Raw genomic sequence first — 17,978 nt, forward strand, 5'->3', positions numbered from 1 at the left:
CAGCCATTTCTTGTATCTTCTTTACAGTCGGAATTATTCCATTTGCTTGTGTACCACAGCCTTCATGTTTGCAAAACACCATTCCTCATAGATACACTTCTTACATAGGATTTGGGAAACTTGAAATTAAAGTCAAATGATTATCTTAAATGGTGGATGATGTGGAGAGAGAATAGATAAACTTTAGAATGATTGATTTTGTTAATTTGAAAATTGGCATATTCAAGGTTGATTCATGTGGAATTATTTAGGATTATGTATGATTCTTTTTTATTTATACTTTACAGGTATGTGAAAGCAAGAACAGAACTAACATGGGATTATGGTTATGAAGCTGGGACCATACCTGAAAAGGAAATCCTCTGCCAATGTGGAGTTAATAAGTGTCGGAAAAAAATAATATAACTTTATCTCAGATGTCTTTTGAGGAAATGATCTGGTCAAGCTGGAACTATATCAGTTGTCAATGAAATTGTGGTTAATCCTTCTGTTTTCCTTATTCAGGGTATTCATGCTTTATATCTGATTTTGAATAACTTAGGTCAGAAACAAAATAAGGACACTCTCATATGCATCAAGTATCACTTATTATTGTTAATTTTACATGAGTAGAATGTAAATAGCATATTTGTGTACATATCACTGTATAATTTATAACTTTGTATTTTATATATTAAGACAAAAATTATAATAGAATTTGTATGTTTATAAATTGTTTTGTGATTTGTTTTTGTTTGTTTTTTTCTGTTTTTCAAGATAAGGTTTCTCTGTAAATTTGGAGCCTGTCTTGGAACTTTCTCTGTAGACCAGGCTGGCTCAAACTCACAGAGATCCACCTGCCTCTGCCTCCCAAGTGCTGGGATTAAAGGTGTATGCCGCCACCACCTGTCCTTTTTTTGGGGGGTGGGAGTTATTATTTTTAATTTATGTTCCAAAGGACCAAAATTTACATCTTTAACTTACAAAGTTGCTGTTAAATTCCTGACAGTTCACTGACCATTATAAACTACAAATAAGGGGCAAGAGTCTGAAGAATGTGTAGGTGCTAACTTTATGTACATTAATTGAACATATTCTTCTTTGATGGGAATTGAACCCATGACCTCTTACATGCTAGGCAGTCAGTCTACCACAAAGCTATATCTTCAGCCCTCCCAAGTTATTTATTACTTCATTTTCCCATTTATCACTCCAGTAGGAGGCCATTCTGAATACACTCTTTGAAGACAGAACTTCATTTCCGGTAACTCTGTAGTACCTTGGTGCACAAGACAAAAGGAACACAGAAACCTGGAAGAACATTAATACTTTTTTCAACACAGAGTAGAGATACAAATAAAGGTAATCTTGAAGCTAGTCAAAATTGTGTAACGTAGAATGAAGGAAATCAAATTAAAAAGAGAAACATTTTGAACTGCAGGCAGGTAGTCAAGATATTCATGGTAATGATGTGAGGGCTTTAGGCACTAAAACAAAGTGAGGAGGCCTGATTGTTATGGAAAATTGTTTTGTCCAAAAGGGACTGTTGTGAAACACCTTTGTTTTCTTGAGATTTCACTTTGGAGTCCATTCGACTTCCAGAAAAAGGTATTTTATCAATATCATCCTCTTGGACAAAGTTCTCCAGAAAGCCTGATCTGCATTTCCTGGTGTTGGTGCCTGCCAGCCAGCACATGCCACTTTACAGGCCAGACTTCCCTCTTACTTGTTTTTTTCCCCAAAAGAAGGTGAAACAGTAACTTTTGAAAACAAAAAATTGAGAAGTAAATGTTTTGAGGCTGCATGCTTAGAATGTCTGTTTTAGACTTTCTTGGTATTTTGGCACTGTATAGAATTTTTACCACTTGACATTTGTAGTATTACCTTTGTCCTGCTGTGACGGGTCTGTTTTCACCCCTTCTGTCAGGTGCTTAGTAAGTTCTCAGCCTTAAAAAACAGTCCTTCCATGTAAGAAAATCTTAAACAATTTAAGGATTTCTCTTGCTTTGGAATTAGTTACTAAAATGTTAGAATTTTTAAAAAATTGCTTTCTGACTTATTAATGTAATATTTTTATTAGTTCTTTGAGAATTTCATACAATATACTTTGGTCATATTCTCCTACATCCATCCACCATTTTCCTATTCTCTTCCAACTTCATGTCTTGTTTTTTTGTATTTTTTTTAATAACCCACCAATTCCCAATTTATGCTGCCCATATACTCGTGTGGTCACCAGGTGCCACACCCTTAAAGAAAACTCACTCTCCTTCCCCTAAAAACCATCAACTATGAATAGCTTCTCAGGGTTGGGGCTGATGAGCTCCATCTCATGCTTGAAGGCTGACAGGTTTGATCTCTTACAAGCAACCAACCATAGCTGCTGTTAAGTTCATGACTATAGAGAACCTGTCATGTCCAGAAGACTTTCAGTTCCATCCTGAAATTCTAGCTTTTACAGTCATTCTGCCAATTCTCCTGCAACAATCTCTGAGCCAGCTTTCTGACTTTTTTAGTTATAACTCTTTGTTTTTTGAGATTTAGAAAAATTCCATCATCCCCCTCCCCACTTTTCTCTCTCCAATACCTCCCATGTTCTACCCCACCCCATCCCTGCTCTCTGTCAAATTCATTATGTTTTTCTTTAATTACATTTGTGTGTGTATATTTAGGAATATGTATATTCCTAAATAAACAAATACATCCTACTCAGTCTGTATAATGTTACTTGTGTATACATGTTTTTAAGGTTGGTTTTGGATGAATAATTGGTGTGTTTTCCCTGGGGAAGACTATTTCTTCTTTCAGAATTACTCAATAACCTGTAGTTCTTTGCCTAGGGTTCAGGCCTTCTGGGATTTTCCATTTCCAGTTAGCATGTCTTTTGGTGTTGTCCTTGTTCAGCTTATGTTTAGGCAGCTACTTGGTGAGACTTCATGACTGTACCTTCCCTGTCATTTCTAGAAAATACAGTTCTCACAGTAAACTTCCTCTTCTCTGGCTCTTAATCTTTCTGCCTCCTCTACCTCAATGATCCTTACTTAGGTATAGGAATTATGTATTTGTTGGGAATGGGCTCTACAACTGCATTTTGATCAGTTGTAGTTTTCTATAATGCTCTTCATCTGTTTTTTCGAAGAGAAGTTTCCTTGATGAAAGGTAGAGCTATATTTATCTGTGGGTATAAGGACAAATATTTAGAATGTAATTAGGGATTATGCTACTTTTGTAAAGTGGAACTTGTAGGTTCTCCAAAATCCATGACTTCACTAACCTTGGTAAATTGTCTAGGTTTCCAGTACCAGGCATGATTTCCTTCTTGTTGAGCAGGTCTTAAGACCAATTACAGAACTGTTAGTTACTGTGTATATCAATTAGACAAACACATTAGGAACTAACACTGAGTTGCCAGTGATATGTTGGTGTTACACTAAGACAAGAAATAAAAGCACTCCATCTTGAAGTCTATTTACCAATAGCTGGTCCAGATTTTAATTATCCACTTCATGTTCCCTGTGTCATCTATCTTCTGTGCCCACCAGAAGAATGCTGTCCCTGTATGTAACTGTTGTGTTTGTCTGTGTTTGTGTGTGTCTGTTGTGTGGATGTCCCTCATAACAGGGTTTGTTATGTATTGAACAGCATGGAAAGGATCATATGGGGGAAGGAATAAAATACTTTTCAGAAATCTTTAAAAGAGTTTTACAAAGGATTAAGTTACTGGCTTCAACTGATCCCCATTGGCCCCCACAACAAGCAGTACTATGAATGTTGTTCATCAACCAATCTTATTAAGTGAATGCTTTCAGTCTTTAAGGTAACTGGTTGCTGCCCCCTTTCAGGAGCTTACATAGAGCCTGGTGGTACCATGACAATCTTTAAGAAGGAGGGTCTCAAGTTGGATGTAAGTCCTCTGGAACCTATGTCTGAATGCATAGTATCTCTAGCAATAGAGATTTAACCTCTCATCTCTGGGAGCAATCAAAGGCAATAGCAATAGCCTGTATGTTTTGGGAATCTCTTGAACAACTCTTGCCAGCCAATCAAAAGAGGGCGTTTGGTGCCTGGTGTTGGAGGTCTTGCTAGATAAGTCTATGGCACTTGGGGGTGGGGGGAGCACCACTGGTCAGAATGGGAAGATTCCATTTAAACTTACACGTGCATACAGACTGAAGTGTATTATAGGTGTTTTAGCTAGATAATTTTAGATCCTTATAACTTTTCCAGACATCCTTACTTAACATCTTCCTCTCCCTCCTGTCTTTATGCTCCCCTGCCTCCCTCCCAGTGCTTTCTGATTTCTTACCTTTTTATTTTTAGCTTTATCTTCCTCTGCTTTATGGGAACCTGATCTTCAAACTATCTGTTGCATTGTATTTTTCTAATGTGTTAATTTTTGTTTCTTTTGGTTTATGTAAGTATGGACGTTGTGTGCTTGACTTTATCAATCTTCATCCTATCCCATTGAGTCTGCATTGAACCTGGTTTGCCATTTCATCCAGCATCCTCCTGTCCCTGTCCCCTAAAGCCTTGAAATTACTGGTGCCTATCCCACCCCTGACTTGCATGGAGTGGTGAGGAGTGGACAACTCAGGTCCTTGTGTTTACACAGCTAGAACTCTAACCACTGATACATTTTCCAGCCCCTGCAAATTTTGTTTCTACGGGCTTTCTTCTTTGAGAATTGTTTGTTTGAGATAGTCTCACTAGGTAGCCCTGGCTGGCCTCGGATTCAAAGAGACCGGTCCGCCTTTGTCTCCCAGGTACTGGGGTTAAAGGTGTGTGCCACCATGCCCAGGGAGAATCCTTTAAAGAATCCTGTTTTGATCCATAGCTGCAATAGTTATATGTCTTTTAAGATATTGTTTATGGGCCAAAGAGATGGCTCAGCAGGTAAAGGTACATGCTGCCAAACCCAACAACCTGACCAGTCCCTTGGACCCACATAATAGGAGACAATTACTATGACCTGAAGTGACTCTGACTGCCATGCGTGTGCCATGGCACACATGTTCACACTTTGAAATACATACTAATAAAAGCTTAATATACTATTTAAATGTATTTTGTGTGTATCTGCCCATACAAGCATTCCCGTGTGGCTATTTGAAGTTAGAGGCTTTTCTTAGAATTACAGAATTTACTCATTTATTCTTTTTTAGGGTTTTGTTTTTTGAGACAGGGTTTCTCTGTGTAGCCCTTGCTGTCCTGGAACTCCCTCTGTAGACCAGACTGGCTTCAAACCCTCTGAGATCCCACCTGCCTCTCTCTCTCAAGTGCTGAGATTAAAGGCCTGTACCACCACTTCCCAGCTTGCTCATCTATTCTTACTGAAGAGTGTGAGAAAGGACTTTGCAGTACCTACTCAAGGTACTTTCCATCCTGTGCTAGAACCTTTCATTTTATCCAAGCTGTCCAAGTTGCCTTGTTTAGTTAACCTTCCTTCTGCCAGGCCAAGTCTGTACCTTTTCCTGTCAGAGTCCAAGCCTCCCTGAAGTTTATCTTGAATTCTCCAGCAAAGCACCTAACTTTTAAAATTATATTTCCTGTATGTTGGTGACTGTGTGGATATTTCTGTTTGTTACATGGACTGAAAACTCTGGCTTTGTATGGTGCTTTGTACACCACTGGTGCTAAGTAAAGATTCCTTACTGGCAACTAGGTCTAGGACTGTTAATTTTGTGTTGTTCAAAGATACTACTGCATAGGTCAAAGGGTATGGTAGAATTTTCAGAAATACAGATCAGTTGGTTCTTAAGCTTAAAAAAAAAAAAAAAAAAAAAAAGGAAGGAAGAATCAGGGTTCCTGATGTGGTTTTTCTTAAGCTGTTTGATGGCTATTTGGGGTTGTCAACTTGACACACCTGGGAAAAGAGAACTTCAAGGAATTGCCTCCATCAGATTGACCTATGGGGCATTTTTCTGAACACTAGTTGATGGAGGAGGGCACAGGCCACTGTGTCAGTACCACCACTGAGCAGGTGGTTGTAGGTTGTACTGCAAAGCAGGTTCAAGAGCCAAGGGAGGCAAGCCAGAAAGTACTGCTGCTCCTGCTTTCTCCCTTCGTCCCTGTATGACTGTAATATATTCATCAAATACACCCTCCCCTCCCCTAAGTTATCTTGAGCCATGGTGTTCATCACATTGACAGAGAAACCAAATGAGAACACCATTTAAAATACTATTCAGAGTTGAAAATCTGCAAGCTAACTGCCCCAGTTTGCACCTCCTCCCAGCTTACTTCCTGCTGTCACCACCCAGACTTAGAGAAATGAAACTAAAAGCCACAAACAATCAGTCCTGCATCTGGGAGTGAAGCGGCACAATCATGGCCCAAGAGGCACCACCAGCTGGTGACCCAGTCCCTGCTGGTAAGTACCAAGTGGTGGCCAGCCGGAAGGGGCCACACTCCACTCTCCCTTTCCCCAGCTCAGGGAGCCTTGGTCACCAGGGAGACTGCAGGACACTGCTAAGGGTAGACCTGGGCTTTCAGCAGTGTGAAAGCTTAAATCTTTAAGTGGGCTCTAGCTCCATGTGTTTGTGTGTGTGTGTGTGTGTGTGTGTGTGTGTGTCAGTGTGAAAGCTTAAATCTTTAAGTGGGCTCTAGCTCCGTGTGTGTGTGTGTGTGTGTGTGTGTGTGTGTGTGTGTGTGTGTGTGTGTGTGTTCATATCGCTGTGTGTGGAGACCCTGGAGCTGAAGTTATATTTGTAAGCCTCCCAAATATGAGGGCTAGGAACCAAACTTGGGTCCTCCAGAGAAACAGCAAGCTCTCTCTTTCTCTCTCTCTTTCCCTCCCTCCTTTTCTCCCTCCCTCCCCTCCCTCATCCTACTTTTTCAAGTCAAGAGATAGAAAACTTGAAAAGTTGTTCTAGGCAGAGAAGTTGGCACAAATGAAGGTACCAATCTCCACAACACATGGCAACCACTAGCCAGGTGGTCAACTATTTCATTTAGCTAATCTGTGTGTAGACTTCAGGGTGAGGAGCAGGAGAGAAGAGGCTCTAAGCCACTTCCCATACTTTGTATCTGCTATAGGACTAGAAATACTCATGGCTAACCATTATGAAAATGAATTATATGTTCATCTTGTACTTTAAAATAAATTCCATATTAATATTATAAAACCAGAGTTAACTATTTTCTAAATATATCCCCCTTAACTAAGGGTAGAAACCATAAAAGAATTTTGAATTTATTACATAAAGAATGTAGACGCTTGTTCTCTCCCTACTCCCGACGGGATTTCTCTGTGTAGCCTTGGGTGTCCTGGAACTCACTGTGTAGACCGGGCTAGCCCCAAACTCACAGAGGTTCACCTACCTCTACCTCTCAAGTGGCATGTAAGACTTATAAAATATTAATTATGTATGTGTACGGTACATGTACATGTGTGTGTCAGTGCTCACTGGTGTGCATGAAGAGGCCAGGGGAGGATGCTGGGTGTCCTGCTCTAAGTGATGATACTCTGAACATGTGACAAGCTCTTAATAAATCTGTAAAAATATAATAATTCAATAGAAAAATGGGCTGAGACATTGCTTCTAGGGAAGAAATGCAAATGGCACTGTATCAGCCATTGAATTTACAAATGTGGGGTATGACCTGTTTTTGCCTATACTGTCTGTTCTTTGACTTGTTCATTTAACCATCTGTCCAAGTGGTTCTATGAACATAGGATTTGAAATCAAGCATATATGATACCATGTTTTGTTTCTCCAAGCCTGCCTCAGTATCTATTCCCTAGTAGTCTTACCTAATAACTGCTTTTTTCAAATTCTTTAATCTTGGGATTAAAGCCTAAAGCCTTCTTGGGGGAAGTGGGGTGGAATTGCTGTATCTAGCCTCTGATTCAGACCCAGGTGTTCTGTTATGTCTGTTGGGATCTTTATCATGCTCCTCCCTTGAATTGTGTTCGTCAAATCTTCCTTTGCTCTCTCCATCTGGACCAGTTTACTATCTCCAATTTGTGATGAACATTACTTATGTGCGGATGCATGTGGCCACTCACTAGAGCATGGTGGACCTATCAGGGGCTGCACCCAAAAAGAAAATTGACACTCCCTCCCCCACAAACCATCAACTGGCAATAGCTCCTCAATTAGGGGTGGATGCTCACCAACCCTCCCCCTATTTTCTACCATCATGCAAGCTAGAATTTTGACTGCTTTGTTCTTGTGCAGACCTTGGGCAGACAGCCACAGATGCACCCAAAACTGCAAACACAGCTGCATCCACAGCTGCACCTAAGTTGCAAACACAGCTGCACCCACAGCTGCTTTGAGTTTATGATTACAGCATTTCTGTCATGTTTAGAAGACATTGTTTCTATGGATCTTAGATTCCTTCCATCCCCTCTTCCAGAATGTTCCTTAAGCCTTGGGTGAGGTGGTGGTTATTGTGGGTGTCTCATTTGTGGCTGAGCATTCCACAGATACTTATTCTCTACACTTTGACAAGTTGTGAACTTGGTAATAAGACAATAAGACTCTATTGCCAAAGATACCACACTTTTTAGTCACAAGACACAAAGAACTTAAGCAATTACCAGGAAGTTCTTCCCTGTTGGCTAGCTTTCATAGTTCTGGAAGTTACAATGTAGCTTGTTGGAGAAAAAAAGTAACTAACAGTCTTATATAGCTGTGAACACTATAAGCTACAAGAACAACCAGCATGGCAAAATATGCTCATGGATGCAATCGTGACATGAATATTAGAGGGGTAACCAACTGATCTCTAATTGGATTGAAGGCCAGCAGAAGGAAGCACATATCTGGTACTGCAAATTTGACAAAGAACCCATGGTAAGGGAGCTCATAGGCCCCAGAGATGGGCTTACTACTACTATTTGTACTTAATAGATATGGTATCAAACATTACTCTAAATCCCTGCCTCTGCAGCTTTTATATATTTTAGTACAGGTCCTAGAGCTTTTCAATGACACCATAGCCCACCTTTGTGCCTTGCTCTGTTTCTGTTAGCAATACTGGTCTAGAACACTGAATGGAGTCTGTGCCACACAAGAAATGCTTTTTCTGACTTACACTGCTGATTTTGTTGTTATTCCAGGAGTTAATATTTTACCATAAGAATAGGGCCCTGACTTCTTCTTTAAAAGTGGAAGAGCTACCAAAGGCATAAATGCTGCGGTTTTTTGTTTGATAGAGTTTCTCTTTGTAGCTTTGGAACCTGTCCTGGAACTCAATTTGTAGATCAGGCTGGCCTCAAACTCATAGAGATCTTCCTGCTTCTGCCTCTGAAGTGCTGGGATTAAAGGTGTGCAACACCACCACCGCCTGACACTTTGCTGCTTTTAACCTGGATGTTATTATAGGGATCTGTCAGAATAAAGAAAAGATGGAAAAAAGGATATGTGCCTTCTGCCCCAAAGGCCAAGATTGGAGTGTGATATACTTTGCACCATCAGAAAATATAGCTGCTCATGAAAATTGTTTGGTAAGTTACTTGAAAATAAATATCTTTAAAATTACATGTGTAGGACAGGAGAGATGGCTCAGTGGTTAAGAGCACTGGTTGCTCTTCCAGAGGACTCAGGTTCCATTCCCAGGAGCCACATGGTGGCTCATAACCACCCATAACCCAGTCCCAGGCTATGTGATGCCCTCATCTGGCCTCTGAGGGCATCAGGTACTTATGTTTTAACAGACAGACATGCAGCCAAAATGCACATACATACAAAATAAAGATTGAAAGCAAAACATGACCCCTACATGAGTACTTTCACCTTGAGGGCACTCTATCCACTGAGCCATCTCCAAACCCCCAATTATATGATTTAATTTTTTTTTTGTTCTATTGTGTTTTTCTGGAGCATTCATTGTAGTGATGATTAGGAACAGTTAAAGGAGGGAGCCCTGTCTTGTTCTATCAGGAGTATAGCTTTATAGTCTTATCTAAATTTGCATATGCTTTAGACTTTAATATTTCTACAAAGATGTTATCTTTTACTTATTTTGTTAAAATTAGCATATTTAATGTTAAAATGTTTTGTATACATTTGTTGAGATGTATTATAAGTTTATTTTTTAATCTTCTGGCCACAGCAGGATTGGATGCTTTATTTTATTTTAGGTTTGCTTGTTTGCTTGGTCTGGCTTGCTTTTTTTCTTGTGTGTTTTGAGACAGAACTCCCTGGCTAGTCTGGATCTCAATATGTACACCAGGCTGCCCTTAAAATCACCAGAGATCCACCTACCTCTGCCTCTGTCTCCTGAATGCTGAGACTAAAGGTGTGTGCCACCCTGCACCCACTTGTCAGATCTGTTTTAAATTATGTACCATCTACCCTGTGAATGTAGTATTGCTACAAGCAAGGGCATTCTCTCCAGTAAGTACAATTTAGTCATCAAAACAAGACATTAGCATTGGGTCTACAGTACCATTTAATCCCCCAACTTGAGTTTTCACCTGCTGTCCTAACATGACAAAGGGTTAATGCACAGCACATGGATTACATGAAGCTTTTATCCCTTAAGGCCTTTTCCTTTTAACTTGTTAGGTACTTACTTTTTTTTCCCTGTTGATAAACCAGTTCTGATGAACTGTTAACTTGCTGTTTTTTTTTTTTTTTAGTGAACTTTATTGGTGCAGTTTTCATAAACAAAATGTTGTTAACTTAAGTGTGCAGTTGAGTTTTGAGACATGTATGACCCCATGTGATCCCTGTCGCTATTCAGAGAGCTCCCAGCACTCTAAAACATTCCCTCATGCCTCTTTGCAATCAACTCCCACCTACTCCAAGTCCCTCTAGATTGATCTTTTCTCAGAGACCATATGACAGGACTGCTACAGAACGGGATCTTTAGTGTGTGGATTCCTTTGCTCAGCAGGGTTTTGGAGATTCTTCTATGCCCCATGTGCATTTTGCCTTTTTGGGTTCTATATCTATGGACTCTAAAATATTCAGAAAAAATGCAACTGTTACTGAACATACACTTACTTTTTCTTATCCTGTTGCCTTAAGAATTACAGCAGACAACATTTCCATAGCATTTATATTGTACTACTCCAGAAATAATTTAAGCATACAGGAGGGCAGGCATAAAGCTGTCTTAGTTAGGGTTTCTATTGCTGCAGCAAAATATGACCAAAAAAAGCAAACTGGGTAGAAAAGTATTTATTTGGTTTATACTACCATCTCGTTTATCATCAAAGGAAGTCAGTACAGGAGCTCAAATGGGGCAGGAAATTCAGAGACAGAAGCTGATGCAGAGGCCAAGGAGGAGTGCTGCTTACTGACTTGCTCAGCCTGATTTCTTATAGAACTCAGGACCACCACACACAATGAGCTGGGCCCTCCCTCATCAATCACTAATTAAGAAAACGCCCTACAGTCCTACCTTTTATGGAGGTGTTTTCTCAATTGAGGTTTCTTCCTTTCAGATAACTCTCTGAGCTGCTCAAAGTGGGTGCCAGGAGTTGAATGTGGGTCCTCTGAACACTGTAAGAGCAATACACATTCTTAACCACTGAGGCATCTCTCCATTCCCTAAAATATTGAAGAGGAAAGAAACTTGTGCCAGCTAAAACATGCAGGGGTTTGTGCCTAGCTGTGGTGCCCCATACAGACATTTTCAGTGCTCAGAAGGCTCAGGAAAGAGGCCAGGGTCCAGGTAAATGCTAGGTATAGTAATGTGTGCCTTTAATCCCAGCACTCGGATGGCCGACAGTGGACATGAGTTCCAGGCCAGCTAGGTTACAGTGAGACCCTGCCTCAACAACAACAAAAGTGAAGGGGTGTGGAGGCAGGTGTGGTTCTGGAAGTTTAAGAAGTGAGCCCTGGAAAGTCATTAGGAATGGCCTCTTGTCCTTTTACTACTCTGACTGCATGGCTTCAGCCATTGCTGAGCCTTGTGGCACCTTCCTGGGCTAGGGGAAGAGTGGTGTAGGAGCCACTGTCAGTGCTTCAGAGACAGTGGAGCTAAGTTACACAGCACAAACCCTGTCTGGAGACTGTGCTTACTCACAGAAGCCAGATGGCTTGTGTCTGTTCATACACCTGCACAATCCCCAGGACCATCATTCACTCTACACTCCCTGGAATGCCATTTCAGTACCCTCTCTGACTTGTACCGCTCAGGATACTTCATGTCAACTCTGGATTTTTTTTTCCCCCTAACCTGCAGCTGTATTCATCAGCACTGGTGGAATGTGAGGATCATGATGGCCTTAATAAAGCTAGGAATTTTGATGTGAAATCAGTAAAGAAAGAGATCTGGAGAGGAAGAAGACTGGTAAGTTGACATGGTTTTATTACTCATACAGCATGAGTCTTGGGGGCTACAGTCAAAGGAGAGTCTATGGGGCGGGACTAGAGAGATGGTTCAATTTAGCAGTCAAGAAAGCTTGCTGCTTTTCCAGAGGACCTGAGTTTGGTCCCCAGCAACAAAATGGACACTCACAACTGCTTGTAACTCCAGCTCTGGGGCACCTGAAACACTCTGCTGGTTTCCACAGGCACCTGCACTAGCATATTCACTCAGACACACATATGCAGAAGTAAAAATAAAACTTTTCACTAAAAAGAAGTCTACTGGTACCATGGAGTAGCAACATGGAGAACTGAAAGTAGCACTGTGAGAAAGTGAGACTCGGCTAAGCACTGTCTACTTACAGTAGCCTATCCCACACGTAGGTAAAGTAGGCTTACGATGTTTCTGTCGGAGAGAAAACACTCCAATCAGACAGGCTTTACCAAGGCCCTTACTGTCATTTCACCAGAGCAAACACCAATTTCAGGTTCATCCTTCTGCTCTCCCACCCCCAAAGCATAAAGGTGCAGGCCCGGAGCTCCGGGCTGGACCCTTCACTGGGAGTAGGATGCTTTCTAACTGTCTACTGTTGCTACGTGTCTTTTTTATCTCTGGTCAGCATCTGCCTTGGAGCTGTGGTCATAATGGCCTATGCAGTAAAGGATGGCTCAGATAGTACCTTCTTAGGTTTACTGGGTCTCCAGGCTTCCTTTGTAAAAGGCCATTTGAAGATTAGTAAACAGTGTAGCAAGTCTTAGTGCCTCATGGCTGAGCACACCACAGTAAAGGGTTAATGACTGGGGACACACAGGCGTGTATGTGCTCTTTGTGAAGTGTCAGGATCTGTACCAGCAGGCTCTATGTAAACTCTCCTTCCAATTACAAAGTGGCAGGACAACCTCAACTGAAAGATTATTTTTTATCATTATTTGCTGTAGTGAGGTAGTCCTTCTGTAGCACTGACCACGCCCATTGGGGGGTGGAGCGATGGGCGGAGGTGACCTGAGGAAGGAGGTCGGAGGGGGCCAGGAAGGCGCTCTCTCTTGCTGGCCTGACTCGGACAGGAGAGGATCCGGTTGAATTTCCTGGTGTTCATCTGTCTAGGTTGTAAGTTATTTCTCCCTGATTAAACATCTATTCGGCCTATTTGTTTATCCTGATCCTTATTTACCGCAATAATTTGCTAATTGGATTTGAGGGAGTTTATGGATAGAATTAAAGAAAGCTGTCCGTCAGATTCTAGAGCAGCAGTTCTCAGTCTGAAAACACATATTTCTGATAGTCTTAAGTACCGCCAACCATAAACTTATTTTGGTTGCTACACCATAATTGTGATTTTGAAACTGAGCAATCTCTCAGTTCCTAAGACCATGCATGGAAAATATGTTTTCCGATGGTTGCCACCCACAAGTTGAGAACCAGTGTTCTAGAGGTTGCCTACATACAAACAGTCCAACTGCAGAATGAGGGCAGTTGAGTACAGTAGAATATTGAGGAAGAGGTTGTTACACCTGACAGTTTTCAAAGACCTTCCTCATGGGAGAACTCTCAGATGCACTGAACTGAAGGATAACAATGGTAGGAATGCAAAGCAAGTCATATGAGGTGATGGCTACCCACCGACTACTGCTTCTGGAACCTGGTGTCTGGACAGCTGCTCAGTGCATACCTCATGGGGGAGAGAAGCCAGTCCCTAGGCAGTAACAGAACAGCTGTATATATACTTTGGGAGGGATTGGTAGTACCCTCACACAAGGCTTCTCCTGAAGCAGGACCTCCAAACCATTTCCAAGGATGGAGAAGAAAGAATAAAGAATTCCCAAGGGAACTATCTTAGAGTTGCTATTGCTGTGACAAAACACCATGACCAAAGTAAATTGGGGAGGGTTTATTTGCCTTACATTTCCACACTGTAGTCTGTTATAAAGGAAGTCAGGACAGGAACTTGGAGGCAGGAGCTGATACAGAGGCCATGGAGGGGTGCTGCTTACTGACTTGCTTTCAATGGCTTGCCCAGTCTGTTTTCTTATAGAACCTGGGACCACCAGCCCAGGGTTGGCACCACCCACAATAGGCTGGGGCCTCCCTCATCAATCACTAATTAATTAAATGCCCAACAGGCTTGCCCACAGCCAGATATTCTGGAGGCATTTTCTCAATTGAGGTTCCCTCCTCTCAGATGACTGTAGCTTATGTGAAGTAGCCAGCACAGAAACCAATGTGCTAAAGGCCAGAAGGAGCAAGGCACACTGGATCACTGTCAGCCTGGGATGTCACTGTAGTTATTCTCTCTACCAAACTCCTCACTCCTACATAGTGAAGTAATGACCTCACTCAGTAACAAGTGTATGCCAATGTTTCACTGCACAGGCAGTGCTGAGACAGGCATTTCTGCCTAGCCTACTCGAGTACTTCTCAGGGTATACCTTGACAGCTCAGAAGTCCATTTTAGAATGCTGACCTGTGTTGACAAACTGTCTCTGGAAAAGGCTATGCCCATTTAAGCTTCTTTGTGTACTGCCTGATACTCAAGTCACAGCTAAAAACCACAGCCGGGCCTTGGCCACTTCCTGTTTTTCCCTCCACCCTCTGAAGCTACTCTCTGAAGCCTCTCCCTACCCAACCACAAGCTGTGTCTTAATCGACTCCTTATTAGTACTCATCAGTCACCCACTCACCACACCCTACATGCACAAGCACCTTATTTCTCCTGAGAAAATAGACACATCCTGTTGGCCCCTTCTTCCCACATGGCCACCACTGTCTACTCCTCTGCTTAGCTAGAGAGATCTGGAATACCTAAGCCTGTGCTGGGCTCCTGCCTGGGTCTGGATATGACCTAGTCACATTTGGTGTGGGTATGGAGGCTGGGATATACCAGTGATAACCAGGGTAAAAATGCAGGGCTTCTGACTTAAATGACATCAAAGAAATGGGCACTTACCTAGTATGACCTATTTTTCTATAGAAATGCACACTTTGCAATGAAGGAGGAGCCACCGTGGGATGTGATAAAGAATCCTGTGCCAAGAATTACCACTTTTTCTGTGCCAAGAAGGACAACACAATTCTACAAGTTGATGGAGTTAAAGGAACTTATAAGTAATTAAGTAGCTTTAAAACTACATGGCAGAGGGGGTGGGTGGGTAAGGAATGGCTAGATTGTGACATACTTCTAAAGCTTAGTTTATGCAAGTGTTTTTTACCCGAGAACAGGATTTGTGGGACACCCATCAGGAACTCCGCTGCATAACATTGCTGTATATGACATGAAAAGAACCACTCAGCATCTGTCTGACTTTCGAACACTTCTCTGTACCGTCTTCCTTCTGGAGAGCCTCATTTGCAGGCAACATGCCCTCCTAATGGGTCACGAAGAGACAGGCACTACTTCAAGCCTGCTCTTCTGCTGAGCTCTCCCTTCACTTCACACCCACAGGCTCAGGGGGCTACACACCTGCCTGGTGGGAATGAGTTCTTTTCTTCTAGTGTTGGACCCAGATACAGAACTTTTTAATTAACTCAATTAAAAAAACTTTTAATTATTTCCATAAGGAACAGGTGGATGTCTCTGCCATTTAAATTTTAATTTAAACATTGAGGTGCAGAGAATACCTGAGACACCTCACAAGAGACTAAGGGACATGAAGAATGAACCTAAGAGAAAGTATCATCAGATTAGGGGAGGGGCACAAAAAGGCAACTATGAACACTAGCTCATGGGAGGGGCTGAAGCAAGAGGAAGGGGCGGGCATGAGGGCGGGAGAGGCCTATCCTAATAGTTCCTATTACTCTTTTACATGTTAAAAAAAACTTATAGGCAAGCATGGTAGTGCATGCCTCAAATCAAAGCAGGAGAGGTGGTGGAAGGCACAAGTTTGAAACCAGATGAAAAGTGCTCAGTGGTACCAGGTCTAAAGGAGATGACTGAGCTGCTGGGGAAGGCATGGAGGAGCACTGATGTAAAGGGGAAGGGGGCACTAGGTCCCATCAGGGGCTAAGACAAATCAAGCCTAGGAGCTGGCAATCCATTACAACTTCCTCACGGTAGCCTGCTCTGCTGCTATCTGAGAGCATCATGCCCTACAAAGACAAGCTCTAGTGAAGGCATGTTCTGGTCCTGAAAAGTCCTCCAGATTAATGCACATGCTTCTGTGTTACTTTTGAAGAGCAGCAAAATTCCAGGTAGGCAGATTGAAGCTTAAGAACCTGAGACATTAGTTCCTTAGATGCCCCTCATCACAGCATAGTACTGCTCAAAATCCTGACTCAGCATTCATGCCTCCAGAGAAGAGACTCCCTTTCTAATGCTCAAAGAGTACAAAGATACTGGCCAGACTCTCCCACACTTAATGTGGGTTAATGATTTTACAGACTTACACACATTCTTTTTAAAAATGCGTTAGCCAGTGTGCACCTTTAATCCCAGCCCTGGGGAGGCAGAGGCAGGTAGATCACTACAAATTAAAAGATTCAGTGTTATGAACAGTTTTCCCACCAGCCTGGTCCCATAGTTGCTTCGGCCCCAAATAACACACAGAGACCCTGTATTAGATATAAATCTGTTGGCCTTTTACTAGTGTTTCTTATTGGCTAGCTCTGTCTTAAATATTAACCCATTTCTATTAATCTAAGTGTTTCCATGTGGTCTTATCTTACTGCAGAGTTCAGACAGTCCCTATATCTTGACTCTTCTCACTCTGTCTCCCAGAATCCTCCTTGTCTCCTAGTCCCACCTATCTCATCTTCCTATTTGCCAACAATGCTTTATTCATTAACCAATAAAAGAATCATATTTACAGAATGACATCAATTTGGTGATTCTTTGAAATTCTATATTTTCAGATTATTTTGCCAACAACATGCTCCAGAACTACCAGGGACCAGTCAAAGTGGTAAGTTTCTAAAGTGGGTTTAAGGAAAGTTAATTATTTAGGTAAAACATGAAATAATCTAATTTCTTCTCAATTTTAATTTCGTATGTGCTCCTATTTGTATGGATACCTTAAGTTACAGATGGTTGTGAGCCACCATGTGGGTGCTGGGAACCAAACCTGGGTCCTCTGGAAGAGCAGTAAGTGCTCTTAACCACTGAGGCATCTATCTCTAGCTATAGTCACTATATTTTTAACTCATTGGAAAGTACCATTAAAGGGTTGTTTGCCATCATTGTATATTGACAGGGAATGATGATAATTATATGTGTATAGGTATATATATGTATGGGGTGGGGTGGGGGGGGGGAATTGTTCCAGGACAGCCTGAGCTACATAGTTAGACCTCATCTCAAACAAAAAGTTATTCACCATCAAACCTGCTCACTTCCTAACTACACTGTTAAGTATAGTTGCTATAAGAAAAATCACTGGACCAAAGGATATAAATGATAAAACTCTGGATAAGCCATCAATGGCTAGTAATCTTATGAAAATCCTACTCTAGACAAAGAAAACACATCTGCCCAAATCTCTGCAAGCATTAGCTAGAGGACATTTGTCAGCTTGATAATGAAAATGTGTTACTGCACCTTCTCAACAACTATGACCAGAGTTGATTTTTCTGTTCTGTCTAACACCACCTGTCATTTATCAGTTTAACATTGGCTTATGAACTTATAATTAAAATCAGTCCTTTTGTAAGTTGTATATGCTATGGTCCAAGTTTACCCAGTCTTCTGCAACTTTTGGCATATGTTTTTTATTTTATACAAACAGTAACCATTTCTCTCT

At 41.6% G+C, this 17,978-nt stretch overlaps 1 protein-coding gene across 1 annotated transcript in view; it reads left to right on the forward strand.

Annotated features, from left to right (window-relative positions):
- Nucleotides 1-17,978, forward strand: part of Setdb2 (SET domain bifurcated histone lysine methyltransferase 2) — a 58,627-nt gene that overhangs the window by 35,693 nt on the left and 4,956 nt on the right. Inside the window, 5 exon segments of the mRNA XM_051195596.1 lie at nucleotides 288-370; nucleotides 9,312-9,433; nucleotides 12,124-12,231; nucleotides 15,218-15,351; nucleotides 17,095-17,144. Of these exon segments, the coding sequence (XP_051051553.1) occupies nucleotides 288-370; nucleotides 9,312-9,433; nucleotides 12,124-12,231; nucleotides 15,218-15,351; nucleotides 17,095-17,144 (497 nt within the window).

This window comes from Phodopus roborovskii, unplaced genomic scaffold (assembly GCF_943737965.1).
Source record: "Phodopus roborovskii unplaced genomic scaffold, PHOROB, whole genome shotgun sequence".
In the NCBI taxonomy this organism is placed as follows: domain Eukaryota; kingdom Metazoa; phylum Chordata; class Mammalia; order Rodentia; family Cricetidae; genus Phodopus; species Phodopus roborovskii.